Source organism: Esox lucius, chromosome 13 (assembly GCF_011004845.1).
Source record: "Esox lucius isolate fEsoLuc1 chromosome 13, fEsoLuc1.pri, whole genome shotgun sequence".
Lineage (NCBI taxonomy): Eukaryota > Metazoa > Chordata > Actinopteri > Esociformes > Esocidae > Esox > Esox lucius.
In genome coordinates, this window is record NC_047581.1 from 27,631,682 (window position 1) to 27,657,408 (window position 25,727).

The following is a 25,727-nucleotide window of genomic DNA, read 5'->3' on the forward strand; positions in this document are numbered from 1 at the left end:
CAATCAAGTTAAGGAGTATTTTTGCTACCAAGGCTAAAAGATCTCAGTGATTGAGCTACTATGGCTGAATGTTTGCGCAGGTTTAGCAGGATTTTCAGTGACAAAGACAGCTTTATTGAAGTTTCATGGTCATCTCAGTAAACTGGGACATATTGCCAAATAAAAAGTTTCATTGTGAAAATGCAATGCCAAACTGAAATGTTAATATTATGTTTCTGTAACCTAAATCATTTCACTTGAGCTCAGGAGGATATCAAAATCTACATATTAACATGCATTAAAACACTTTGGAAGGAAAACGACTTAAGTAAATACAGGTAGTCTTTTATACAAATCAGGAAACAAATTTGCAATTCAGTCCATGAAACATTAAAGTGGCTGTTCTGGCAGCTCATGGTGAAGACCCCCCCTCCCCAATCAATATTACATAGGCAAGGTCAAATTATTAGATAAAACACTTTTATTGCATAGTTGACAGGAAAGAGAAAGCAGTTACACCAAAAAGATCAACATTGATGAAAACATCTTTATGAAAGACATCATTCAGGTGACATTCGCAGACACACTTGCAATCACATGCTGACAAACGAACCCTTTACGGCTTCATATAAAAGGCACTTTAAGGGGCCGTCTCTCTTAACAGTGGAGCGGCAGTTGGTGACAAACAACATAAATGAAAGACAGAAAGCAAATTAAGAAAACGCAGTAGCACTTGAAACCTCAGGGAAGGGATTTCATTTGAGTTGGAGCAGAATGTTTTGCACAGGACACTTGATATAGCCATTATCCATGACAGAGATGACCACACTGGTAATAATGACCGCTAGCTCCTGAATTCCACTCAGGACAGTGGAATCCAGGCTATTGGTTCCCTCAGGACCACCGATAATCTAACAGAACCAAAGAAAAAGGTCACCTGCCCCTTTTAAGAGACCGAGTGCATCAATTAATAGCTGTACCACGTAATTTATCATGGCATCTACAGACAGATTGCTGGAGTGTGGTTAGCTGATCCATTCAAATACCTATTCAGACACAGTAAGATCGTGACAGGCTTCTGCAAAGCTTCCGTGGATGGAGCCCAACCTCCCCCTATCACCTGCCCAAAGCCTATAGAAATTCCTTGTTCCCATCACATTATCATTAAATATATTACTTTCATAACCGATTCTTTTCATAACGTTGAAGAGAATTTCCGATAAAATTTTTATGAATATGGAACGACCCTCCCCCTGCCCCCATCTAATAAAGCCCCACACACTTCAACCCCCAACCCCCTCGTGCCCCCTCTCCACGACACTGGCCTGACCTCACTCTTAGGGGGGGATTAGTCAGAGTCTTCGTCGTCAAGGTACTCATCAGCGTTGCTGTGTATACGTGTAACATCTGTAAAAGAAGAAACAGGAATGAATAGTTTAGGCCTGTTAGACTGCTGGATGTTCAATTATCATGATTCCTGACTGCCAAAGGCAAACTACATTCCACAGTGGACTGAACCATACAGTTAATTTTTGGTTCCTCGCGCTGACATCTAACATTCTTAGTCGTTTTACTAAAATGCCCAGCAAGTTCAATCTACGAAGGATTACTATGAATAATAAGTTCTTGAAGAAATGCATCAACGCTTATCATGAACAGTCAATTAACTTCATTGACTGTGTGACAATGAGCATTGGTTTCTTAGACAAAGGTTAAACCTGGTCCTGGACTAAAAAGCAATAAAGATTCGCCATTGAAGTGCTTTTCTGTCTTGGGATTAAGACTTGTATCTGTGTCCGGTACACCCAGCCAAATGGACATAACGCTGCCCCCTTCTGGCCTAAATGACTCACTGCCTCCTTGTTTCCTCTTGATGAGAGAGGCACACTGAGCATTGGTGGCCATATCCAGAGCCAGCTTCTTCTCATTGTTCTTAATATCAATCCTGGCATCTGGTGGGAGAAAAGTAACAGATAAACACAAAGAAAGTTTATAACACACCTCATACCAGGGTTTTGGTCAATATTTTGTTAAACAAACAACTAATATAATGTTTTGTAAAGTGAGAAAAGTGTGCGCAATAATTAAAACGTTTCCAAATGATTACATTTCCAGAGTAAAACCAACCCCGAAATATTACCAGTATAATTACGTTTGAGGTGGGGGCATCCCTGGCCTCAGACCACAACTCACATACCGTGCAAACCACAAGCCAATGCCTTCTTCACCATAATAATGATTTGGGCAGAAGGCAAACTAAGCGGTAACTTGCTACTCTTCAAAAGTTAAAATAACTGATGTGCCAACAGGGTTATGTACCAACAGGGAAACCTACTCTTATATTAAATCAAGCAATTTAGCAAACATAGTATGGGCACTGTATTAGTAGGGGTAATAAATCTCTATATGTCAAACGTCTTTTACGCCGAATCACCTTTAAATCACTAAATGCATTTATTGATACTTTATTGTACTCTGAGTAATAATGCAGCTGATCGACAATATTTAATGATGTGAGACCTTTGTGCTTGACAAACAAAATGGGTGTTACCGCTTCCTTAACCACGGCCAGAACTAATCACTGCCACAGTAGTTCTTAGTAACCCGAAATGTATGCTAACACACTGTGTAGTTTTCATCCATTACAGCATTGCAGATGGTAAATTATTTGGTGGATGTTTCCGGATTTGTAAATTCGATTTTGCTTGTGCTTGTTGAGTGTGATGTATTCTAATACTGGCTGAATAAATACGCGAGCAGAGAGCGGCTTGGATAGCAGATAGGGCTGTAGTTAACAGGAGAATGCGCTCTCTTCCTAGCGCATAGGCTCCCGATTGGGCGAGCAATGTGACAAAAAGGGGAACATCCTTGCAATTTTCCCATTGTCAACATTCCCAGAACCACTGACTCTCCTTAATGTGCACAAGTTGGTGGCTCTGTGAATTCACCACAACCTTGACTTAAACTCATAGATGGGACATGAAACTGGTAAAAAGGTCAAATGCTTTATGTTATTGTACTCACCCTTATTAAGTAACATGTCCACAATGTCGGAGTAGCCCTTCCAGGCAGCAGCATGCAATGCCGTGTCCCCCAGTTTATTCTGCCGTAAGAACAAAACAGACCACCCCCATATCTATCACACATAGCCATTATCCCAAAGACAGATTACACCTAGACATGGACTAACAGATTTTTAATCTTTATAGCAATGGTAGCCAACTTCAGTCCTGAAAGGCCAAAACATCAGGATATTTCTGCCTGCTAGTTATTTGTCCAAATCCAACCCAGATTAAAATGAAATGAAGTGTTTCGGTCTTCCGGGACCAGAATTGCCTAAATACTCCAGTTTCATGTATCTATGAGAGGCAAACAGCCCAGTCAGGCATTAAAACATAGTATCAATCACAGTTGCTTGAGAGAGCCATTTACAAATGGTAGTGTTTTTCTTACCTGTTGGTTCAACTCAACATTGGACTGGCCCAGCAAGACCTCCACCACATCTGTCACAAAAACAACAACGCCATCATGCAGCGCACCACTGACATGTCTCTGCAGTGTGTGCCATGTGGAACAGTGTGTCGAACAGCGTGTGGCACAAACCTGCCAGATTGTTCCACCAGACTGTGTGGGATGAATAGATTGGTTACCTTTGTGTCCTCCGTGGCATCCCCAGTAGAGGGCAGTATTCCCAGCTTTGTCCAGTCCATTGATTCCCACTTTGTTCTCCAGACACTCCCGCAGCCAACTCAGATTCCCTGTGTCAAACAACCATCAAAAAGCACACATACAAAAAGACAATGTCTCCCAATGTCTGATTCATACATGTTACAGAAAGCGTAGATTATACTATATGAAGAACAATGCATGATATTTAGTTTATTGTTGGCACAGTATCTGCTAATGGGGAAGAGTGACAGACGCTGCAGCACTCTGGGCCCTCACCTCGTTTAGCTGCCTCATGCATAGGGTTGTCAATGGACTCTGCCTGCTCTGCCACTGTGGGTCAGAAAACAGAGGCACCGTGTTCATATGAAAATGTCAGTAAGGAGATGGAGCTATTAAAAGTTGCCTACAAGGCCTACAGGAATTTATTGCCACCATGATTAAACGGGCCATACATTTTTCAATCCAAACACAAGTCAATGGACTCACGGCTTAAGGAACAAAAACCTGTACCTGTATTCTGATGCAACTGTCCTGGTTTACTGTTCTAATTCCCATGTCACATTATCACATGGAGTTTGATGTTTGGTTTACGCACCGTAATTGCTTGGGATGAGGCCGGTCCTTCCCCTGCAGGTCCCCTTCCACCAATTGCTGTCACTCTAAGGATGACAGACAGGCAGTGAGAGCGAATGGCAATGAACAATTCTCGTATTCAGTATCTCTGAGGTGAGAGAAACAACAGAAAGCCAGAAAAAAACAAATTGGATTGAGAAAAGATAACAGGGAGCAATTGGAGGTAGAATAAAATAGTAAAATAAAACAACACAAAGTGCAAAACAGAAACAGGTAAATAAAATTAGGGAGTAAATGAGAAAAAGTGGACAGGGAAATAAAACAAAAGGTATAACTCACCGTATCAGAGATATACAAAATATCACCCTCTTCAAAGTAGAGTTCATCAGGCTAAAAAAAAAAAACATTTCATTTCATTTAGAATGTTAGGTGGTGGAGGGACTAGACCAAACTTTTAGAAAGAAACACTCACCGTTCGTGGGTCAAAGGTGAACATTGCTCGGAACACCTTCACCTGGCCTATTAGAGAACAGAGAGGGAGACATGGCATGAGTTAACAGTGGGACTGTGCAGTGGAGGCTAGGGCTGCACAATATATCGTTTCAGCATCGACATGTACGCATCCGCAATAGTGACATCGCAGAATGTGCAATTTAGTAAGGTAAACATATCAGCTTACAATATTTAGTTTTTCAAGTGGAAAACTAGAATTATATCTGTCTGAAAAAGTAAGATAGACAGTTAATAATAATTATCATTTTAAACACGGAGTTCGTTGCTGCACGTGGTTGACATGCAGGCTCTGCTTGCACGTGACGAAATGATGAGCGAGGAACAGGCAAAAAAGACTGAAATGGAAAATTTGGTTGCAGAAAGAAATGCATCGTATGGAAATATTTACACAACACGAACAATTTGATCGTTTAATGCGGCACCACAAATCTTCGTATGACAAGTGCAAAGCGTCTCAATGCCGTCCAAAGCAAAAACACCATACAAGAAAGGTTCCAAATGGCAGAGAAAAAATGTAAATCACAGATTCAATAACATTTCACGTTGCCAAAGACATGGCACAATTAACAGTTACCAAAAATGTTTTTCAAAATATGATCAGTTTGCTTGACAAGCGGTATGTAATGCCATCACGCAACTATTTTTCTCAAGTTGCCATCCCAGAGCTGTACGAGAAAGGCAAGACAAGTTGAAACAGAGCTGTCACAAGTGGAATATTATACAGCAACAACAGACTTGTGGTCCAGCCGGACAACGGAGCCCTACATAAGTCTGACCGTACACTTATTAATGAAGACTTCCCCCTGAAAAGTCGCGGTTTGCAAACTGCATTTTCCCCAGAGGATCATACAAAAGAGAACATTGCAACAGGGATGAGAGAAGCTTTAGCTGATTGGGGCCTAGATGAGAGTCGTTTAGTCTGTATAACAACAGACAATGCCGCAAACATGGTGAAGGCTGCACCTGAACAAGTGGACCAGATTGCAGTGCTTTGGCCACAGACTGCATCTTGCAGTTGATAAATGATGCCCAATTGCTCATTCTATTTTACTATTGTTGCTATTGCTATACTATTACTGTTACATATTACCTAGCAACCGGTTCTGAAAAATAACAATTTTCATAAATTTTAATTGTAGAGGATGGGGCTGGGGAAGAATAGAAGATACAAACTGTCATATTGATAGCCAAAGCTCTTTTCTCTTTTCGCAATATATATTGCAGAAAATCAAGTCAGTTATTTCCAATATCGTGCAACCCTAGTGCAGACAATTGAACAGTCACGCACACGCAAATACACAGTTGGTTTAAGAGCACAAAAATCATACCGGACAATGATATTGCACACACTATTGAAGTGTTCAGATGTTCACAGACATTTAGCCCCCATTCACACTCCAAACAGGAAAACAGACCAGAGGCCACAAACCACATGGTTTCAAGCAGACCTCACTTTTCATGTTTGTCTTTTTTCTTCACTGTATGTAGCACGTCTCATTGATCACGGTGTTGAACTAGTTTGTCTATGAATCTGAAGGGTGTCGCAAGACATACTTTACTGCCCTGGTAGAATCCCAGTCGTGGAATGTAAACAGAGTGGTGTTAGAAAGCTACACAAAACCATGTTTGTAAACCAGGGTTGGGTTCACTTGGCCCAAAAGAAAGGCGTGTGAGTCACAAGGAGACGGTACCTATAGGACTACTTGCTCAATTAGAAACACTAAGGTGGTTGGCTTAGTGAGGTCCAGGGGTCTGGGCCCATGTAATTCTGCAAGTATATGTTTCAATACCGCCCACAGCTTTCTGAACAAAATCATAAAACGCAAAGGCATTTGGGAAAAATACATTAAAACGTTTTTTTTTTTTAAACTACACAGAAATGTATCCTTCCTGGGACTCAGTTGGTGACTGGAATGTAAATAGCGGTATGCAAGCCTTGAGAAATGTGTTCTCTCTACCGACACCACTGAGCCATATTACCACACAGAATTCCAGTGAGATGCTGCCTTTGAGTTGACAGAAACTGCACTGCTCAGCTTTGTTCAGTGTAGTTTGACAGGCTCCACCCTGCTGCTGTACAGAATGTCGGGTCTGTCTGAGTCCCAGCTACTACTCTACTCAAGATGTGTAGAGACGTTTCTAAATACCTAGAGAACTAGGTAGTAGTTGAGCCACCAGATAAGGTGAGTGGCTATGTTCTGGGGCAGGCACAGACTTGTGAGACTGCGGGGACAGACAGACACACAAAACTAGGACTAAATGAGGACTCAGTCATGTAACGATCAAAGAAAACCTGTGAATACTGATTCCACCATGTAAGCAGAACACTCCAGCAGACAGAACAATAACCACATGCACTATGTAGTCAACGCTTGCCTAATTTAACACAACAGGTAAAGTTCAACCAAAACATTCCATAGTGCACACGTTTCTGGACGCCTTTTGGATGAAATTATAACCTTAGCTCTGATATATTAACAATTGCCTGCATGTATGTATGTATGGAAAGACAACTGTTTGCATCTAGCTAATAATAACGCACAATAATAGCTTGATACAGTTAACTAGTAAATATCGCCTATGAATGGGACAGTTACAGCTACTAGCTACTGTTAAAATGGGGAAGTCGTGTGAATGATATCCGAGTTTTGGGAGGTACTGTATCTAGTTACCTTACTACTATTCATTTTATGTTTTCATGCCGTGTGTATTAGTCTTAAATCAGTCCAGCATCACGGAGTTATAGTACACTATGGCGGCCACATTTTTAGATACAGAATGAACCTTAAAAAGAACCACGACTGGAAGACAGTGATGTCAATTTCATCAAGTAAAAAGTTAGCTAGATACTGTGCTGTAACTGTTCGTGGCATACAAGCTAATGTTTGCCGCCTCGCTAAATAAACTACGTGTGTAGCGTGTACAGAAGGTTTCATTTGCTTAATGATGGGGCGGGAGAGGAAGTTCAGATTAGCTGGCTAGCTAATACATAGCTAACATTACCAAGCAAGTTAACTTTTGCTCGCTAATTATCACCTAGTTAATTAAATGGTTAACGTTACCTGGTTTAGCTGGCTTGGGAGGCGGTTTGGACATCTTCAGACTTTCAAAACAGTAACTCAACAACACCTTATCTTATGCCGAAAACGCTGATTAACCTACTGTCCAAAAATAAAATAGGAACTTTCTCACTTCCAATGAGGAAGTACTGACATTGCGCAATGCGCATGCTCACTGAGATTAAGCATTGGTAGGGATAAAAGCCGCGTTCACGTACGATTTAATTTATCAGTAGCTCTAAAATCCCAGTTGGAAATTGTATTCACTGACCTACCAAATCCAATGTTGCCAAATTAACTTTTGGTCAATGCCTTAGCGTGGTACACGCATGCAGCAGGCACACCTTTGAAGACATACAGTCAGGCCTGATGCCCCTACAATATCAATTACATGGAGCTATTGATTATTTTTTTTCTAGCCCTTCATGTTTTCTGGTGCTCCATGTTGGGGACCAATAGCAGGTTGGTGGTGGTGTATGTTAGCAGGCTTGGTGGGATGCAATCCATTTAAATGTTGACAGTGGTGGGCTAATTGGGGGTTTGGTGCAATCGTTTCTTAACCTAGGAGAGGATATCCGGGGGGCCTTTTCCTCTCTAGAAAAGACGGTTCACCCCTCGGTGGTAGAGCAGATCAGGCAGAGGCTATGCAGGGCCTGTATTGATCTCTTTGCCTCACCGGAATACAAGCACTGTCCACTGTTCAAGTGAATGGGAGATGCAAGCAGTGGCCACAGGCTCTCAGTTATGCATTCCCAGCAATTGATCCTATACTGCCCACGTTGGATAGAGTTTGCTCAGGGAGTCTGTCCCTTCTTCTGGCTCCTCGCTGCCCCAAGAAGCCAGTTTCCAGAGAGTGTCTGTCTGCTCAACGGTTTTCCGTAGCCTCTGCCAGTCCGGTGGGCACTGGTGTAGCTATCAGGGGTGCAGGGCCCGCGGTGGGTGGGGGGCCTGTTCTTGGCCTCTATAATAAATTTTTATTTTTATTTTATGCTGTGTTGCTCCAAGTGGTTGTCTTAGTCAGACGTCGATTTTGAGGTTGATATATGCCAGGGTCGGCCTCTCATGCGTATATACGTAAAATGGAGGGGGAGGTGATGGGGGGGGGGGGGTGTAAGGAGAGCTCACACCACGGCCCGGCATAATTTTGCTATGGTATATGTTGTCTCAAGCCAGTGGTTGGATTGTGTCCCCATGACCTCAGGATTTGGTCCTATAGGTTTGGCCCATTTGACTTTCCCTCTCGGGCCACAGCTTGTTCTTGGGCAAGGCTTTGGTGCTATTATGTTTCTCTGACGTATCTCTTTAAGACTCTTGGCCACTGGGATGATAATGGTCTCCTTGAAGAAAATGGGAACTCCAGCCTGTGGTGGGGACAATTTGAAGATTCTGTCTGTAAAGACACCTGGCACCTTAATTGGCCCATAGTAAAGATGCAACCAAGGATGCCATCTGAGCTCACAGCATTGTAAATGTTCAATATTGTAAGTGTCCTTCCTTTCAGCCTCAGAAAGCGAAAGCACCTGGTAATCGGGATCAACAAGGGTTTTTCTGATTGGTTCAGTATTGTCAGCCTCAAAGCAAGCATAGAATATGATGATCTCATCCCATAGGGAGGCTTCAATAGGCCTCATGCAGCTCAATTTGACTTTGTGGTCTATGATGGCATGTAGTCCTTGAAGAATACAGTCCACTTCACCTGTCCACCGTTTAACAGTCCCAAATGTTGGCGGTAGCCCTCTCTTCAGCTGTTGCATGTAGGCAGGGAGGAACAAGGATACATGGTCTGTAGTTTGGTGCTAGTCTGGCCATATGGTTTATGTTAGCGAGTGCAATCAAAAACTTTTAAAGTTTCAGATCGAACCTTAATGGTTGGACGTTTTAACTTAAATAGTATTTGAACACAATCATGTCGGACCTATAGTTTCCTATTTCCCATGCGATTGTGAATCCAGCTGTGCTGTGCTGACAGAAAGCGACAACACATTGTTTTTAATTAGTCTGTCTCTGACGTTTAATGAATGAAAAAATAATGGTCTGCACCTTAGCCTCCCTCCATTTACTTTTTGTTCTGGTTTTTGACTGAGAGCAGGGGTCGTAATTTGTAGGGAGAATGCATTTATTCAGGGCTACGAATCACTATACACCAACGCCGACTTCATCCTGTCTTGGATAGAATCACAGATTGTAGAATATGAAACAATATCAAGATACGTAAAAAGTACTTCTCCCAAATGCGCAGGTATGAGATTTGATAGCGACGTTACATATAACAAATAATGCGAACAAACCCGTGGGCTAATCGAATCTAACAGTCCAGTCACACTGAACTGCGCACGTGCAGATTATCAATGCGAGGCACTCCTTCCATGTTTCTTTTTCTTACGTAATGTTAAAATGTGTCAGTTTGTAGCTTTCACGTAGTTAATGACACTTTCAGCAACTTGCACCATGGGCTTGAATCTAGGATTTGCTATTGAACTTTGAGCAAAGGACAACTAAAAACTAATTTTTCATTACTTTCTTTAACTTATGAAAGCCAAAACCGATTGGTATGTCCAGTCCGTTTTTGAAGGGTTCCTGGACTTTTCGAGATTTTATGCTTTTGGGTGTGACATTTATGTGGCGGAACCACTGGCGGATAGTGTTATTATTCGTAGTTTCCTCTCAGTCCTTATATTACACCTGGTATTACATTTGTCAGCAAATCAACTACGGGAGACAAGATCAATTTAGATTCAGCAATGCGGACCCTTGTCATTGGAATAGGCGGGTATGTGTACGTGAAAATATGCAAATTTGATCTGAAACTGTGATCAAATCATAGTTATAGAATTCCGTTCAATCCGACTTCTCAATCTAAAATGCAAATTTTATTTTGGACAGAGATAGGTTATGAGATATTAAAATAAATAATGAATTATCTTATTTTGGCACATTTTCTTGCCTGCAAAATCTAAAATAAAAAAGTACTACGTTTTCTGTTAATATTCCAGATAAAATAATTCTTATTTAACAACTCGATGGGTGGACCCATTTTAAACCCTTTGATTCTTCTGAATTTTGATAAATCCTTAAAAAAAATCTCAGTTGTACTTGGTGTGTTTTTATTTTCTCATTGTTCTTCTAAGTACATTTATTCATAGAGAGAAAACAACATTGGATGTTCTGAGTCCATGTCTCAATTATTAAATCACATCAGAAGACAACATGTTTGAGGTCTGTAAGAAAATGTAAAAAAAAAAAGAAGAAGATTTGACCGCACTTCTGACCCTTTAATTGTGCTTTTATAGCAATAGAGACATTTGCTGGTCTTTGATAAATCTGTATCCTACTGATGCTGCTATATACAAATAATAAGTGTGGTAGGCCTACATACTTCTCATGATGCCAGGTAAGCCAACTTTACAATTTCGGGGGAAAGTTCAATGTATTTATTTTAACCTATTGACATAGTTATTATTAGTATCTGATTGATGGTGGGGGTGTTTCTATCGTGTCTTTAACTAGGCAAAGCCGTGGCAGTGGTTTACCTGACAGATTAAACATTGACCTTGTCTGTCAAAACAAGCATACAATGCCAATGGCTCAGTCTGCATCAGAGAGGCCATTCTGACTGTTGGACTAGAATCTCCTAAACTCTGAAATATGCATTTCACGTCTTCAGGATGACCAATGCGGGGAAGTCAACCTTGTCCAGTAGTCTGCATCTGCAGATCCCAAACAGTTGCATCATGGCACAGGATGATTTCTTCAAGGTCCTTCTCCCTCATTTCTCCTCAATGTGCCTCTCCTTTCTCCATGTTATTCTCCTTATTGTCACATTAAGTAGGAAGGTGAAGAAGATACTCCGTGGTCATGTATTTCTTCATGGTTTCCCCCTTTAGGAGGACTCTATGATAGCTGTGGACAGCAATGGGTTCAAGCAGTATGATGGTAAAGGCATAGTTTCTCTCTGTCTCTCAATGTGTATATGTATGCAGTACCTGTCATTTCTTTGGACACACCTAGTCATTCAAGGCTGTTTCTTTAGTTTCACTACTTTCCGCATTGTAGAATAATAATGAAGACATTAAAACTATGAGATAACATGTGGATTCATGTAGGAACAAAAAAAGTATTAAACTGATACAAATATATTTCAGATTTTAGATTCTTCAAAGCATCCACCCTTTGCACACTCTTTTACATTCTCTCAACTACAGCTACAGGGTTCCATATGTGTTATTTCAGAGTTTTGATGTCTTCACTATTATTCTACAATTTGGAAAATAATACAAAGGAATACGATTAAATATGTAGGTGTGTCCAAACTTTTGACTGGCCATGTCTGTGTGATTTTCTAGTGCTTGATGCTCTCCACATGGACAGAATAATGAGTGAGATTGAATTATGGCAGAAGAACCCAGGTTCATTCCTATTGTCTCATGGTCTAAGAACACAGTGCTCTTCAACATCAGAAGATTCAGAGAATGTTTTTGTGCTCATCGTGGAGGGCTTCCTGATCTTCAACTACAAGTAACTGAGAGTAAACAGATCACCACTACACAATATACTCTCCTTCATACTCAAATAAATAATATAAGGTCTGTATGTCTGAAGAGAAGAATTATTTATCTGGTTATGTGTTTTAATTTTTTTTCATTGGCAGGCCCTTGAATGAATTAATTGACAAGAGGTATTTCCTTGAAATTCCTTATGACATCTGCAAAGAGAGAAGAGGGTGGGTATTCTTTAAAAAATAAATAAGTTGTGTTATCGTTTCTCTACTCCCAATGTAACTGCAAAGATTAGACACAAGTATGGTCTGTTCAGATAGTTCACGCATCGGTCTACATAACCTGTTGCTGATGAAAATAATCAAAATCTAGCCCACCTTTCCTGTGATTGACAGCTCAAGGATTTATACACCCCCTGATCCGCCAGGATACTTTGACGGACATGTGTGGCCAATGTACCTAAAACACCGTCAAGAGATGGAGTACACAGTATCAGATATTGGTGAGTTTATCAGTCATTGTGCTTATTAATATCTTTATTTGCTAAAACACAGACAAGAGATGGAGTATACGGTATCAGATATGAGTTTATCAGTCATTGTGCATATTAATATTTTTATGGTAGTAGTAACTGTTTTCCTGGTTCTAGTCCCGTTAACTTGATATCAGTTCAGTTCATTATTTTCTGCAGCTACCAGTTTTTGACCTGGTCACTTTTTCTTAATTTCGAGACTTTCTGAATGGATTGGAGTCCAAGGAGGATTTGTTGGATTATGTATATGCAGATGTAACCCAGGAAATACAGAGGCTCATCAGTAAGTTTTAAAATAAAAAATGGGGGAGTCACAACTAAATGGGGACAACTGAATGTGGAGTCACTCAGTACTCTAATGTTCCATTATTTTGTTGGTTGTTTTTTAGGGGATGATTGAGCTGTTTGACGATGCAGAGCAGCCTTTTTCCTGTTAAATACATTTTAATTTTAATCCTTAAAGTTAAATCCCTGATGAGTTTACATTGCTTTTAAACTTGTAATGCATCAGTTATTTCAAAAACCTGTAGTATATATTTTGTATGAGCCAGAGGGGTGTAAGTGACATTTTGGGCAAATATGAGTTTTATATATCAAATGAAAGCCCTGTTAACTGTTAAAAAGGGTCTTTGGTCAAATTTTGTTTTGAATCATGTAAAGTTTGTTAAAAGACACATCCCTCTGGCTCCAAAATCCAAAATAGTTGAGGATTAAAAAATCAATAATCAATAAGAAGTGCAGAAAGTGCATTTTGGAATCTGCTCTGTTGTTTAATGTCAGTGCTGCGTATTTGTCTGTTATACTGCAATACATTTTTTTTGAGGGGTTAAGGGACTATGTTGAATACCTGAGCAGTGCAAGGCAATAAATTTTTTTAAATTACACGTAAAATTTGTAAAATTCCTTCTGCCAAGGAAGTATTATGTGCTATTGTAGTTTTAAATAATGTTTAACATTGCTGACTCCCAAAGTCACAACACACAGATTGTACAGACATAAAATAATGCAACAAAAGTACACAAACAGTAGCCTGCAACAGCTTTTGTGTGATATTGCTGTGTGTAATATGTTTTTACAATATCCCATGTACCCAGTTGGATTTTCTATGCATCTGTAATTTATAATGTTGTGCCCTACTCCAATCTTTCACCATCCCCATAAGCAGGTAATGATTACACTGCTCAAATATGGGGGCATGCCAGTACCCAACAAACATGTCAAAGTTCCAACTCCTGATCAATCCCAAATGACTGTGGGTTAATATAGCCCCGAAAAGAATGACAATGTAAGAGTTTAAAAAGCTGCTAGCGCTGTTAAACCCAATAAAAAAGGGAACAGAATGAGAATACCGATGTTGTAAGAGAAAACGGTGTAGACAGATCAATGGCATGTTTGAATAAATAAATAGCATTTTCTGAAAATATGGTATAAAGCCCTTCCCTCATCTTTGGGCAGAATACGTGTTTGGCGGCCCCTTGTCCTAGAATGTTCTAAAAACCTGGTCAGTCCCCGGGCCCAGAGTGATGTAATGGATGTTAATCATTTGTGTTATGCTCATGTGTGACGTCTATGTCAAGTATAAACATTTTGTATGTAAGAATAATGTATCATATTTTCTTATTAGTCCATTTGCTTGAATTCTAGGTAGACATCAAAGCCATTAATAGTTTGGATATCTAACATTGCTTGTTATCTTCTGATTCGGCCAGTCTGAAGGTTGTATATGGTCTCATTGCCAACATAGGAATTATGTACATTACGAGACAGAAAATGAAAAGCTAGAATTTTGTTTTTGTGTGCCTTACACTGACCCTAAATAAACAACCGACCCTCAGCACTCTCTAAATCGGGTAATGATTACGTTCTTCAAATATGGGGCCATGCAAGAACCAAACAAACATGTCAAAGTTCAACCTCGGATCAATCCCAAATGAAGCCCTCCACTCCAGTATTTAGACTGATCTTGGTAGAAAGAGCCCAAAGCTGTTGTCTGGAAGGGTGAGTACTGCTATCTGTCTCTATATTGTAGATGTTTTAGTGGTCACTGTCTCCATGGTCCTGTAACAGGCATGTTGAAATATTGTTCACAGGGTTTGTCTGGTCCATAACATTTTTATTATTGCCAAAATGACTAGGAATGAGCCAATTTACTCCAAGAAATATTATATTATAACAGTTTAATAATCTAGTAGCTCTTTTGAACAAGTTCTGGAGTCTAAAGAATAACATAATATAACAAGAACACTTATGCAAGAAGATAAAACACAGAGTAGGTTGATGACAGATTAATAATAGATTAACAGGAAATGTTACACAAAATAAATACTTCACTTTACTCTGAAGGTATTATATTCTGTGTATCTCTTGGCAAAGTATTCTGTGTATATTCTGTGTATCTCTTGTCTTGGAATATTCTAGAAATATCACCCTTGGAATATACTAATATTCTAGAATATTCAGCTCCCTTTCTAAATGATAAAAACACAGTTGATGGTATTTCTATAGTCTGGAACCACTGAATCTCCCAGGTATAATCACCGCGGGACACAATAATAGAGAGGTTTACCACTTATAAGTACTTGACATTTTTGATAGATGAGTGTCTCACCTTTAAGTGTCATATAATAAATCTTGTGATATGCTCAGGCTCAAGTTGGGTTTTAATTTTCTTTCATCTTTTGATGCAAGAAAACACCTTGTTTTTGCTACCTTTCTGCCTGTAATCAATAGTGGTGATATACTGTACATGCATGCCCTTATGGCCTCATAATTTATGCTGGACACTGGAAACTATGGGGCGCTGAGGTTTGTTACACACCCCAAAACACAAACATCACTGTACCATTTATACGACAGTGGGCTGGCTGTCACTAGCTCTAGGGAGATTAAATACATTTTCATTTAGAAAGCCATTCTTTGGCAGCTCCCATTTTTCTTATGTTCTTACATTGTCCAGCAGAATAATAATAAATATTTCCTGGCTTAGATACTGTATGTAACCTCTGTGTTCTGCTATTGTTGGCCAGGTCTCTCTTGGACAATATATTTTTAATCTCAATCAGGCTAAATTTAACCTGATAAAATATATTTTAAAGAAAAATGTAAAGGAATCTTCCAGGTAGTTTGTGTGGTAAAACTAGCGCAGTATATTTTCCAGATGGTGCCTCTGGGTCATAGCAGCGAGTATTGCGTAGTTAAAACCAAATTGATTGAGTAATGTGATTATTTTTTTCTTTTTGTTATAGTTGCCAAGATGAGGACAATCCTGTGTTTGTTGATAGTTATGGCAGTGGTCTGTTTGGGAGTAGTGGGTGGTCACAAACGGAACGGAAGTGACGACCAACAAGGTCATGAGCATGGCCGTGGTCACTGGCGAGACCGTGGTCGTGGTTGCGGGCGAGACGATGACCAGGAGGAAGGGAATGACCAAGACCGTGGTCATGGACGCGACCATGACCGTGGTCACGGACGCGACCACGACCGTGGTCATGGACGTGAACACGACCGTGGTCATGGACGTGAACACGACCGCGGTCACGGACATGACCACGAACATGGTCACGGACGCAAACACGACCATGGTCACAGACGTGAACATGGCCGTCATCACTGTGAAAACGTTACTAAATCAGTTATCCAAGGAAATGCAGACTTTGCTTTCAGGCTGTACAAACAGCTGGTTGCTCTTCCCACCAACCAGAACAAGAACATATTCTTCTCCCCGCTGAGTGTGTCTCTGGCCCTGGCAGCTCTATCTGTCGGGGCCAAGGGTCAGACCCACGAGCAGCTCTTCACTGGTCTGGGCTTCAACAGCAGCCAGTGGGACCAAGAACAGATAGGCGAGGTATTTCAGACCATCCTCACACAGCTTAACCAGAAGACTGGAGTGGATCTGTCAGTAGGAACTGCACTTTTCCTTCGCAACACATTGAAACCGCATCCTGAGTTCCTCGACACCATGAAACGCTTCTACCTCTCTGAGGGTTTCACTGTTGACTTTACCGACACTGCCAAGGCCATTGATACAATTAATACCTATGTGAAGGACAAGACGCGAGGCAAGATAGACGAGTTAGTCAAAGATCTGGACCCAGCCACTGTCATGTACCTCCTCAGCTACATCTACTTTAAAGGTAAGATATTATTCCAAACTAGAAGACAAAAAACACTAGAAGCAAAAAAAACAGTGTCCTTTACTGAGTTCAAGTCTTTGATTAATGCAGGTGCTGTTGATGCCACTGTCTGTCTACCTTAGACAGTTTTATCATATAATGCTTTTAGTAGTAAAGTTTCCCTCGTCACATTACAGCCCGAAATACTTTAACATGTTCTAATTCTAAAGGAAAATGGGAGATTCCATTTGACCCCGAAGACACCACGGCAAAACCTTTCCATATCAATGACAACACCACTGTTCCGGTTCAGATGATGACCCTGAAGAAGAAGTTCTGGGTCTATGAGGACAGGGAGACCTCCACCAGTGTTTTGCATCTCCACTACAATGACTCAGTGTCCATGATGCTGGTGTTACCAAAAAATGGACTTGCTAATCTGGAGGAGGTCATATGCCAAAACCACATCATGAAGTGGCAGAAGTGGATGAGGAGCAGGTAAGACCCGTCTTATTAATCATTCACCACTGTAGTAAACCAAATGACGGTTGGGTGACAACCACACACAATCCCAGGATGGCAGATAGCCGACAGGTTAGAGTGCTGGACCAGGTTTAAATACCCAGTCTGACAACGGAATAAACCTGTTGTTCTGCCAATGATTATTTGAGATATTATTGAAAATAATAATTCACACTGCTATAGGCATATAATACATTTTGTACGTGTTACTTTGTCCTGTCAATGTATTTGTATTTGTAATTGGTTTTTAGGGTATACGAGGTATATGTTCCTAAGCTGTCCATCACCACAAAATACTCCCTCAAGGACGTCCTGAGTGAAATGGGAATGCCAGATATATTCACTGATAGAGCTAACTTCAGTGGAATATCTGAGGAATTAAAAGTGGGAGTCTCAGAGGTAGGAACGGTTTCATTCAGCAATATACATACACAAATTGCCCTTTTTGTTATTGTGACTCTATACTTCCAAATTTTGGATATACGTGTGAACCACATAATCTAGGCCTGTGTATTACAGACTGCAATGTGTGCTTGGTTTCAGGTGGTGCATCAGGCCACGCTGGATGTGGATGAGGCTGGGGCAACTGCAGCAGCAGCCACAGGTGTGGTCATCATGCCTCTGTCCATGCACATCACCCCCGTGTTGAATTTCAACCGTCCGTTTATGGTCATTGTCGTAGATCGGGAGACCAAGGGCATTCTATTTATGGGCAAGGTCATCAACCCATCCAACAAATGAACATTGTTGCGCTAATTGAACTGTGAACATATGTTTTGTCTGTGCGGTTGTGTCTGAAAATCAGTGAACAAACACATCCAGTGCAAAAACCCTTTATGTTCACTTTGCTTGATATGTTTACGATTAATATATGCATATCATGTTCTGATGCCTTTTTTCTAGGTGTTATTCACCATGTTACAGAATGTTTGTTGGATGTTGCTTCTCTTTTCCTGGTTGAAAGGTTGTTGTTGTCAGGACAGTTTGGTTTACAAAAAACAAATATTCTTCACACACCCAGGGTGCCCTTTAAAGGCTGAAACAGAGAAGTATCTAGTAAGCTGCTATGTTTTACCTCTCAAGAATCCTGCAAATTTAGGAAGACCACAATAGCCTGTGTACATGGTGGAGACTGACAAATATCATGGCCACAAGCCCAAACCTTAGATTTCAGGCTGTCCAATAGTTATATGAGGGGCTGGTTTTTAAGCTCCACAAACACTAAAATTATTTTGAATGAGATAGTTGTTTCATAGTATTTGTATGCATGGATGCTTAAGGAAACACAAAGCAACAGAAATAATACGACGTCACATCTGTCAAATACAACACGGAAATGCTTTAAGAAAATAAAGGCAAGCAAAATGTTTTGATTTAAGAAATTGTTAGTATTTGACCACAGAACAGGAGACAAGTTAATTTGATTGATATGGCATTTATTTCCCTGCCAAAAACAAGCCAGTTGACCACAATACAGCTCTGGAAAAAATTAAGAGACCACTGCACCTTTTTCTTTCCTGTTTTGTAGTTAAAATATAAATACAAAAGAAATGTAGTGCAGTTTAGTAGCCATGTTTGAGTTCTCCCTAAAAAGTGCTACTGAATTACTGCTCATCTTCACTGGTTTTTCAGCTGCTATCTTTACGAGAAATGTAATAAACGATTTAAATGTTTACATTCATTCATGTCAGCAGATATTCTTATCCAGTACGATCATATGGAGTGTATACATTTTCATACTTTTTCGTACTGGTCCCCTATGGGAATTAAACTTACAACCCTGGTGTTGTAAGCGCCATTCTATAACAACTGACCCTAACATAAACCAGTGATTTGTGTAGTAATTTAAGTAGTTATGAGAGATGACTACTAAATTGAGTAATTTTACTTGGGAACACAATATACACGGTTTTCCAGCAGTATAAAAAGGCACCCACGGAGTTCCATCAGAGACATGATTGCACTTACGTTAGGGGTAAGGGGCTGGTTGCCGTTTCAAATAATTTTATCCAGAGTTTAAAATCGATTGCTTTTCCTAACTCACTCAATTGTTCGATTGGAAAGGCCTGAGTATGTTACAACATTTAGAGGGACATGGCGGAAGGAACCGTGGAGCAGGCTATTGATGGCGAGCAAGAAGAATCATATTTTTACCGGGAAAGGATGAAATGTACACCAGAAGAGGAGACAAGACTCGAAAGGCAACACTTTTGGAAAGTGATCGATGCGTTTAGATATTACAGGTACGGAATGTTTCAAAACATGGTCCCGTTAGCTCGCTAAACTATTACTACTGTACTGACTACTAACGTTTTTACACGAACATTACAACGACTTGCTTTACAACGCTCCCACTTACGTTTTGCATTATAACTTGTAAACAGCTGTTTCTTGCACTACTGTAGTCTAGACCCCAATCAATGAAGTGGGTTTTGGGAGTATTGGGAATCAAAAACTTGGCTCTCTAACTACAGTAGCTACGTTACGTATTTTAAACCTAGGCTAAAGCTAAATGCCGTTAGCTTGTCTTAACCCACAACAAAGTCATTTGACCGAGACATCAAACGACGTGGTTTGCTGGAGAAACGTTAGCAAGCAAACGTTACGTTACTAGCTAAGGCTTTCTCTTAATAATAGAAATTACTACCTAATATTTTTTTATTTTTGTATATATATATATTTTTTTTATATATGTCTAAAATTAGGTCATCTTCGTGTATTGATAAAAGCTACCCACAATGATTCCAAATCGCACTACATAGCCTATAGTAGGCTAATGGGATCCCATCACTTGAAGCATACTAAAATACACTCTACAATCTATGATGGAGATTGTGCTACCTGATATAATTCTACCTGGTGACACAGAAAATATTAATGTGTTAACAGTACACAAGTAGTACATTACACAAGAGTATTGGCTGTTATTGCATGTATTTTGCTTTGGGAAATAACCTTTCCATTGCAGTATACAGCCTAAACTGTGCACCCAAGATCGGGTGCTCAGTAATGAACATTTGTGAAGTGTGTACACATTCCTCATCTTTGCTCATTTTGGACACATTTGACTGGTATATCACATTCCTATGTATAATGATAAAGGTTGTGCTGAGAAACTCCATATTTGGTGACGTAACAGTGATATTTGATATGCCATTTCGATTCAAGCATCCTGTTGGTCAGAGCAAAACCTGTTATAGGATGATATTTAAGCTGCTGTACTGAGGCTGGTTACTACTTTACTTCCTCCTGCACCTGGTGGTTCAGGATAGTCTCAATGAAGAGTTGGTTTATCAAATGGCCATATGAAAGCCATTTGAGTTAGCAGCAGACAGACCAGCAATATCCATTATCGTAGTAGGGATAATACTACTGGAATGTCAAGGTAACTGAAGCTGGCTAGCTTTAGAAAACAGTAAATCCAGCTGCCCCCCTGGTTGACATAAAGAGAAACCTGTTTCGGTACATCTACTCCTGTTTCTTTGCCTACACAACCACACTTACCATAGTAGAATGTGCTCATAACAGGGTCCCTGTACCTCCCGTTTATCTCAGGATGCATGTTCAGGAGCGGGTAAATCGAGCGGAGCGCCAGTTCCGGAGCCTTCCGGAGCACCACCAGCAGCTGCTGCCGGGAGTCCTGCCCAACCTGTCCCGTATCCGTCGCAGTGTGGACCACAACCAGGAGGTGCTGCAGGCCATTGTGCTTAACTCGGTCCACATGTTTGAGAACATGGAGTATGGTGAAGAGGTAAGATAAAGGGTCAGGATGGCCATGCTTTTTATCTTTGTGCATTTCTTTTATGTAACAAAAGCTTCCAATGTAAACGTAACAAAATGTATAGAAATTTTACAGTTGTAAGAATATAAACAGAGTAAAAATTACAGCAACTAACTATTAGGAGGATTAGTAAATGTTGTTTCTGTTTTGGTATACAATACTAGCACGGCAAGCATTTGTAGTTCTTATAGTAGTGGAACTTTTAATTTTACATAATGTATGTGTCCTGGCCTGATGTAGTCATCATTGGAGGAACTGAGACATTGAAGTTAATCAGCCTTTCTATCTAGGATGACCTGAGAAAGGTGCGACCCTCCTCCACATTTGACATGGACAAGCTCAAGTCTACCATAAAGCAGTTCGTACGGGACTGGAGTGAGGCAGGCCAGGCGGAGAGAGACTCCTGCTACATGCCCCTCATCCAGGAGATCCAGAGACTCTTTCCCAGAGATAAGTGGTGAGCAAACGCCCTCTTCAACTGGAAGTAGTACAAAAGTGTATTCTGAATTATACGCGTGTTCTGACAGGGATGGCGTGGTTGTTTCCGTAGCGATGTGTCAAAGGTGAGTGTGCTGGTTCCGGGGGCAGGGCTCGGTCGCCTGGCGTGGGAAATTGCTCGTTTGGGCTACGCATGTCAAGGCAATGAATGGAGCTTCTTCATGCTATTCTCTTCCAATTTTGTCCTCAACAGGTAATATACAAGCTCTGCCCTCACTTTATTTGCTATTAGCTGGAATATTGAATAATTCAGTCTTTGCATGTTACAAAATGTTTAATTTGCAGAGCATTAAACACTGTTAAAATATGTTTAATTGTGTTCAGTGTCTGGAACTTGGAACAGATGAAATTAGCCATATGCAGATTTATTGTTGAATAATTTTTCACTTTTCACAGCTTATCTTACTGTGACTTTTATTTATTTCTTCCTTACTGAGGTGTGAAAAGGTCAACTCCATGACCCTGTACCCCTGGATCCATCAGTTCAGCAATAATAAGAGGTCATCTGACCAGACTAGGTCAATCAGCTTCCCAGACGTTAACCCACAGAGCCTACCTCCAAATTCGGACTTTTCCATGGTGGCCGGGGATTTCCAGGAGGTCTACACAGAGCCTAGTGAGTGGTGAGCCTAGTCGCACACAGGCTGTCTGAAAGAGCAACATAAGCAATGAGAGATCAGACCCTGCATTTACAAAGCCTCTCAAAGTAAGACTGACTGTCTACATTTTGTTCTCTTATTCACTAATTTGTCTTTTTATTAATCCGATCAGCTTTAAGAGCTGATTTTAATTGATAGAAAAACTTAGCTGAAAAAATTGAATTATGTTGCTTTTGTAAATGCAGACATTTGTTTTACGCCTGTGGTTTGTGTTAGGGCTGAGGTGAGGCTGAGGTGAGAGATGTATTACTGTTGTCTTCCCGCTCAGACACTTGGGACTGTGTGGTTACCTGCTTCTTCATTGATACGGCGCACAATGTCATTGACTACGTGGAGACCATCTGGAACATTCTCAAACCTGGAGGAGTGTGGATTAACCTTGGTAAGTAACGATTTGTTCTACTGACCTTCGTACCGACAAGTGAAATGTTTCCTGTTCCTCTACATGCTTTTGGTGTGATTAAATACTTACTAAAGATGCAATTCCACCCTTGCCTCTAGGGCCACTGCTGTATCACTTTGAGAACATGGCTAATGAGCTCTCGATCGAACTCAGTTATGAGGACGTCAGGGCGGCCATTTTAAAATATGGATTCCAATTGGAGGTAAAGCAAAGTCTATAACCAGTGCACACATTTGATGAGTAAATGTAAAAATTTATTCGGTAACTGTGTTCAGTCAATGTTGCTTTGAATATCCTCCTAGAGTCTAAAACGGACCATCTTTGACTGCAGGTGGAGAGAGAGTCTGTCCCCACCACCTACACAGAGAACGATCGGTCCATGCTGAAGTACTTGTATGACTGTGTTTTCTTTGTGGCACGGAAACCCGACCATTTGTATGCCAATGGGCTCCAGGTTGTCCACGACAATAGACCGGAGCTGTCACCGCGGCAGGAGAGCTGCAACAGTCTGACGTGACACTGGCTGTCATGAACTGAGCCACGAATGAAAAACGTTACTCGCCGGCCTTTGAGAGCATTTCAAAAAGAGAAATACGATGACAGAGAAGACAATGGACAGGTTTACTTTCATGTTTCTTTTTTCTGTTCTCTCATCGCCGGAACCTCTGTTTCCCCCAAGCCTATGAGATTGTGACAGCCACTTAAAATGGACTGAAGTGACAATCTCCTATCGCCGAACTGTTTGAGTCATCAGTTACAGAGGCACGGTTACGCCTTTGGTCTTCATGGTGATCTGATGTGGTTGCATGTGTGCCGGAGACCTGCCTCTACATGTTCCCAATGTATTTATTTTGGAAAACTGTTCTACCAATTCTTTCTATTTCAAGTCTTCTCTCACTTAGTCATTTATTGGCGTGTCAGGAGCCGGGAGTACTAAGGGTGGACAAACATTTTCTGATTGGACACAGATTTTGAGCATTACACTCTGGATCTAGCTATGTCCTTAAACTCAAAACAATAATAAATGTGTAATTGATGGAGCTGGATTAAAATGTCATTATTGTTCCTAATGCCATTCAATGTAAAACGGCATTCCATAGTGTGATCCAGGATCTGTTCTGTGTCCAGTTCTTAAGCTGTTATTGGTAGATAGTTCTGATTGGCGACGACCGCTTAAAGGCTATCAGGGAACATTTATCGAGTGTTTGTAATGGTGGGGGGGACACATGCAGCTAGCAGATACAGTGATTGATGCCAAAACCCATTGCTTGATTTACTTTTAATGGCTGCATGCATGTTCCATATAGGGTAGTATTTGTAATCTGCTAAATGAAGTGATGCGTTTGCGTCGCTGAGAAATGCACAACGAGGTGTGGCACCCAAATGATGGATGCCCCCAAGGCTTCTTCCAAATCAAAACATCGATTCCATTTTGCATCCCACACACCTGTCTGTTTCACATCAAGTGTCGTCCAGCCTCACAGTTAGGCAGAATGTGGACGAGAAGTAAAACGGAGACATGTATGTGCAGTCACTGACTTCTGTGAAGAAATATAACAAAAACATACAGTAAAGTGTACCTCTAATACCAACTCCCTCTCATACAACACACACAAAGCCACCAAGATCAGAATCAGAAAGAGCTTTATTGCCAAGTAAGTTTCACAACAAACAAGGAATTTGTACTGGCCCTTTAGTGCAACAATTTATATAAAATAAATAAATACAGTAGACTGAGCACTAATAAATTACAAGAAATGTGAAATGCAAGATTTGTCCAGTTGAGGGTTGCGTATGTATGTGGGGTGGGGCTATAGAAAAGGTAAGCACCAAATGTAATGAAAGGCATACCAAAAAAATACAGCCTGTTATACTACTTATGGTATATTAGCCACAAGCCCCAGAGGTGTTTATTGCTATTTTTGTGAGCATTAAAAGGAAATCAGTTTGATGGTAAGTAACCCACAGGGTCAATCATGATGTACAGTATACTAAACCAAATCTGCTTAGGCCGCAGGGCAAGGGAAACAATGTATTTTGGATTATTGAAAATGAATTATCCCTTCAAGAATCTGACAAATGACTTGAGTGGGTCTTAAAACCTTTTTGCTTGGGTCCACATCTGGATGTAGGGCCGGACAGATACAGTATCTCACAAAAGTGAGTACACCCCTCACAGTTTTGTAAATATTTCATATCTTTTCATGTGACAACACTGAAGAAATGACACTTTGCTACAATGTAAAGTAGTGAGTGCACAGCTTGCATAACAGTGTAAATTTGCTATCCCCTCAAAATAACACAACACACAGCCATGAATGTCTAAACCGCTTGCAACAAAAGTGAGTACACCCCACAATTGGGAAAATGTCCAAATTGGGCCCAAAGTGTCAATATTTTGTGTGGCCACCATTATTTTCCAGCACTGCCTTAACCCCCTTGGGCATGGAGTTCACCAGAGTTTCACAGATTGCCACTGAAGTCCTCCATGACGACATCACAGAGCTGGTGGATGTTAGAGACCTCGTGCTCCTCCACCTTCCATTTGAGGATGCCACAGATTCTCAATAGGGTTTAGGTTTGGAGACATGCTTGGCCAGTCCATCACCTTTACCCTCAGTTTCTTTAGTAAGGCAATGGTCGTCTTGGAGGTGTGTTTGCGGTCATTATCATGTTGGAATACTTCCCTGTGGCCCAGTTTCCGAAGGGATGTGATCATGCTCTGCTTCATGTCACAATACATGTTGGCATTTGTGGTTCCCTCAATGAACTGTAGCTCCCCAGTGCCGGCAGCAGTCATGCAGCGCCAGACCATGACACTCCCACCACCATACTTGACTGTAGGCAAGACACACTTGTCTTTGTGCTCCTCATTTGGTTGCCGCCACACACGCTTGACACCATCTGAACCATATAAGTTGTTCTCATCAG

At 40.8% G+C, this 25,727-nt stretch overlaps 4 protein-coding genes across 8 annotated transcripts; 3 read left to right on the forward strand and 1 right to left on the reverse strand.

Annotated features, from left to right (window-relative positions):
* Positions 1–437: 437 nt before the first annotated feature.
* Positions 438–7,949, reverse strand: ostf1 (osteoclast stimulating factor 1). The gene is made up of 10 exons (XM_010876842.4): positions 7,797–7,949; positions 4,694–4,740; positions 4,561–4,611; positions 4,244–4,307; positions 3,925–3,978; positions 3,630–3,737; positions 3,433–3,482; positions 3,004–3,082; positions 1,833–1,931; positions 438–1,386 (listed from the first exon to the last, which is right to left on the reverse strand). Exons 1-10 carry the CDS (start codon positions 7,828–7,830, stop codon positions 1,328–1,330), a joined length of 645 nt encoding a protein of 214 aa, XP_010875144.1. The 5' UTR covers positions 7,831–7,949; the 3' UTR covers positions 438–1,327.
* A 976-nt stretch (positions 7,950–8,925) lies between these two features.
* On the forward strand, positions 8,926–14,646 carry LOC105014473 (nicotinamide riboside kinase 1). 4 transcript variants are annotated; one of them, XM_029124828.2, is made up of 8 exons: positions 8,927–10,563; positions 11,084–11,548; positions 11,678–11,726; positions 12,137–12,308; positions 12,442–12,513; positions 12,685–12,791; positions 13,021–13,104; positions 13,211–14,646. In XM_029124828.2, exons 2-8 carry the CDS (start codon positions 11,459–11,461, stop codon positions 13,219–13,221), a joined length of 585 nt encoding a protein of 194 aa, XP_028980661.1. In that variant the 5' UTR covers positions 8,927–10,563; positions 11,084–11,458; the 3' UTR covers positions 13,222–14,646. The 4 variants fall into 4 exon arrangements, with proteins under 4 accessions (XP_010875148.1, XP_028980661.1, XP_010875146.1 ...); XM_010876844.5 differs by having other exon boundaries at positions 11,458–11,548; XM_010876845.5 differs by having other exon boundaries at positions 8,928–11,184; positions 11,458–11,548.
* An 88-nt stretch (positions 14,647–14,734) lies between these two features.
* LOC109614567 (serpin A3-3-like) lies at positions 14,735–18,697 on the forward strand. The gene is made up of 5 exons (XM_010876847.4): positions 14,735–14,819; positions 16,067–16,954; positions 17,164–17,431; positions 17,707–17,854; positions 17,999–18,697. Exons 2-5 carry the CDS (start codon positions 16,075–16,077, stop codon positions 18,194–18,196), a joined length of 1,494 nt encoding a protein of 497 aa, XP_010875149.2. The 5' UTR covers positions 14,735–14,819; positions 16,067–16,074; the 3' UTR covers positions 18,197–18,697.
* A 226-nt stretch (positions 18,698–18,923) lies between these two features.
* carnmt1 (carnosine N-methyltransferase 1) lies at positions 18,924–23,906 on the forward strand. Of its 2 annotated transcripts, none has more exons than XM_010876848.5 (8): positions 18,924–19,698; positions 21,011–21,206; positions 21,527–21,693; positions 21,787–21,927; positions 22,172–22,350; positions 22,662–22,775; positions 22,895–22,998; positions 23,128–23,906. In XM_010876848.5, the coding sequence occupies exons 1-8, from the start codon at positions 19,550–19,552 to the stop codon at positions 23,311–23,313; spliced, it is 1,236 nt and encodes a 411-aa protein (XP_010875150.1). In that variant the 5' UTR covers positions 18,924–19,549; the 3' UTR covers positions 23,314–23,906. The 2 variants fall into 2 exon arrangements, with proteins under 2 accessions (XP_010875150.1, XP_034152622.1); XM_034296731.1 differs by having other exon boundaries at positions 23,099–23,278.
* Positions 23,907–25,727: the final 1,821 nt, after the last annotated feature.

What these genes read in the sequence shown, in the direction of transcription:
- ostf1 (XM_010876842.4), bottom strand. Translation starts at nt 7,830, where the DNA reads ATGTCCAAACCGCCTCCCAAGCCAGCTAAACCAG. An exon ending in TTTTGTATATCTCTGATACG is followed by an intron (nt 4,308 to 4,560) that starts GTGAGTTATACC and finishes TGTCATCCTTAG; the next exon opens with AGTGACAGCAATTGGTGGAA. An exon ending in CCTCATCCCAAGCAATTACG is followed by an intron (nt 3,979 to 4,243) that starts GTGCGTAAACCA and finishes TCTGACCCACAG; the next exon opens with TGGCAGAGCAGGCAGAGTCC.
- LOC105014473 (XM_010876844.5), top strand. Translation starts at nt 10,535, where the DNA reads ATGCGGACCCTTGTCATTGGAATAGGCGG. An exon ending in CACAGGATGATTTCTTCAAG is followed by an intron (nt 11,549 to 11,677) that starts GTCCTTCTCCCT and finishes TTCCCCCTTTAG; the next exon opens with GAGGACTCTATGATAGCTGT. An exon ending in TTCCTGATCTTCAACTACAA is followed by an intron (nt 12,309 to 12,441) that starts GTAACTGAGAGT and finishes TTTCATTGGCAG; the next exon opens with GCCCTTGAATGAATTAATTG.
- LOC109614567 (XM_010876847.4), top strand. Translation starts at nt 16,075, where the DNA reads ATGAGGACAATCCTGTGTTTGTTGATAGTTATGGCAGTGGTCTGTTTG. An exon ending in CAGCTACATCTACTTTAAAG is followed by an intron (nt 16,955 to 17,163) that starts GTAAGATATTAT and finishes CTAATTCTAAAG; the next exon opens with GAAAATGGGAGATTCCATTT. An exon ending in TAAAAGTGGGAGTCTCAGAG is followed by an intron (nt 17,855 to 17,998) that starts GTAGGAACGGTT and finishes GCTTGGTTTCAG; the next exon opens with GTGGTGCATCAGGCCACGCT.
- carnmt1 (XM_010876848.5), top strand. Translation starts at nt 19,550, where the DNA reads ATGGCGGAAGGAACCGTGGAGCAGGCTATTGATGGCGAGCAAGAAGAA. An exon ending in AGGAGTGTGGATTAACCTTG is followed by an intron (nt 22,776 to 22,894) that starts GTAAGTAACGAT and finishes CCTTGCCTCTAG; the next exon opens with GGCCACTGCTGTATCACTTT. An exon ending in AATATGGATTCCAATTGGAG is followed by an intron (nt 22,999 to 23,127) that starts GTAAAGCAAAGT and finishes CTTTGACTGCAG; the next exon opens with GTGGAGAGAGAGTCTGTCCC.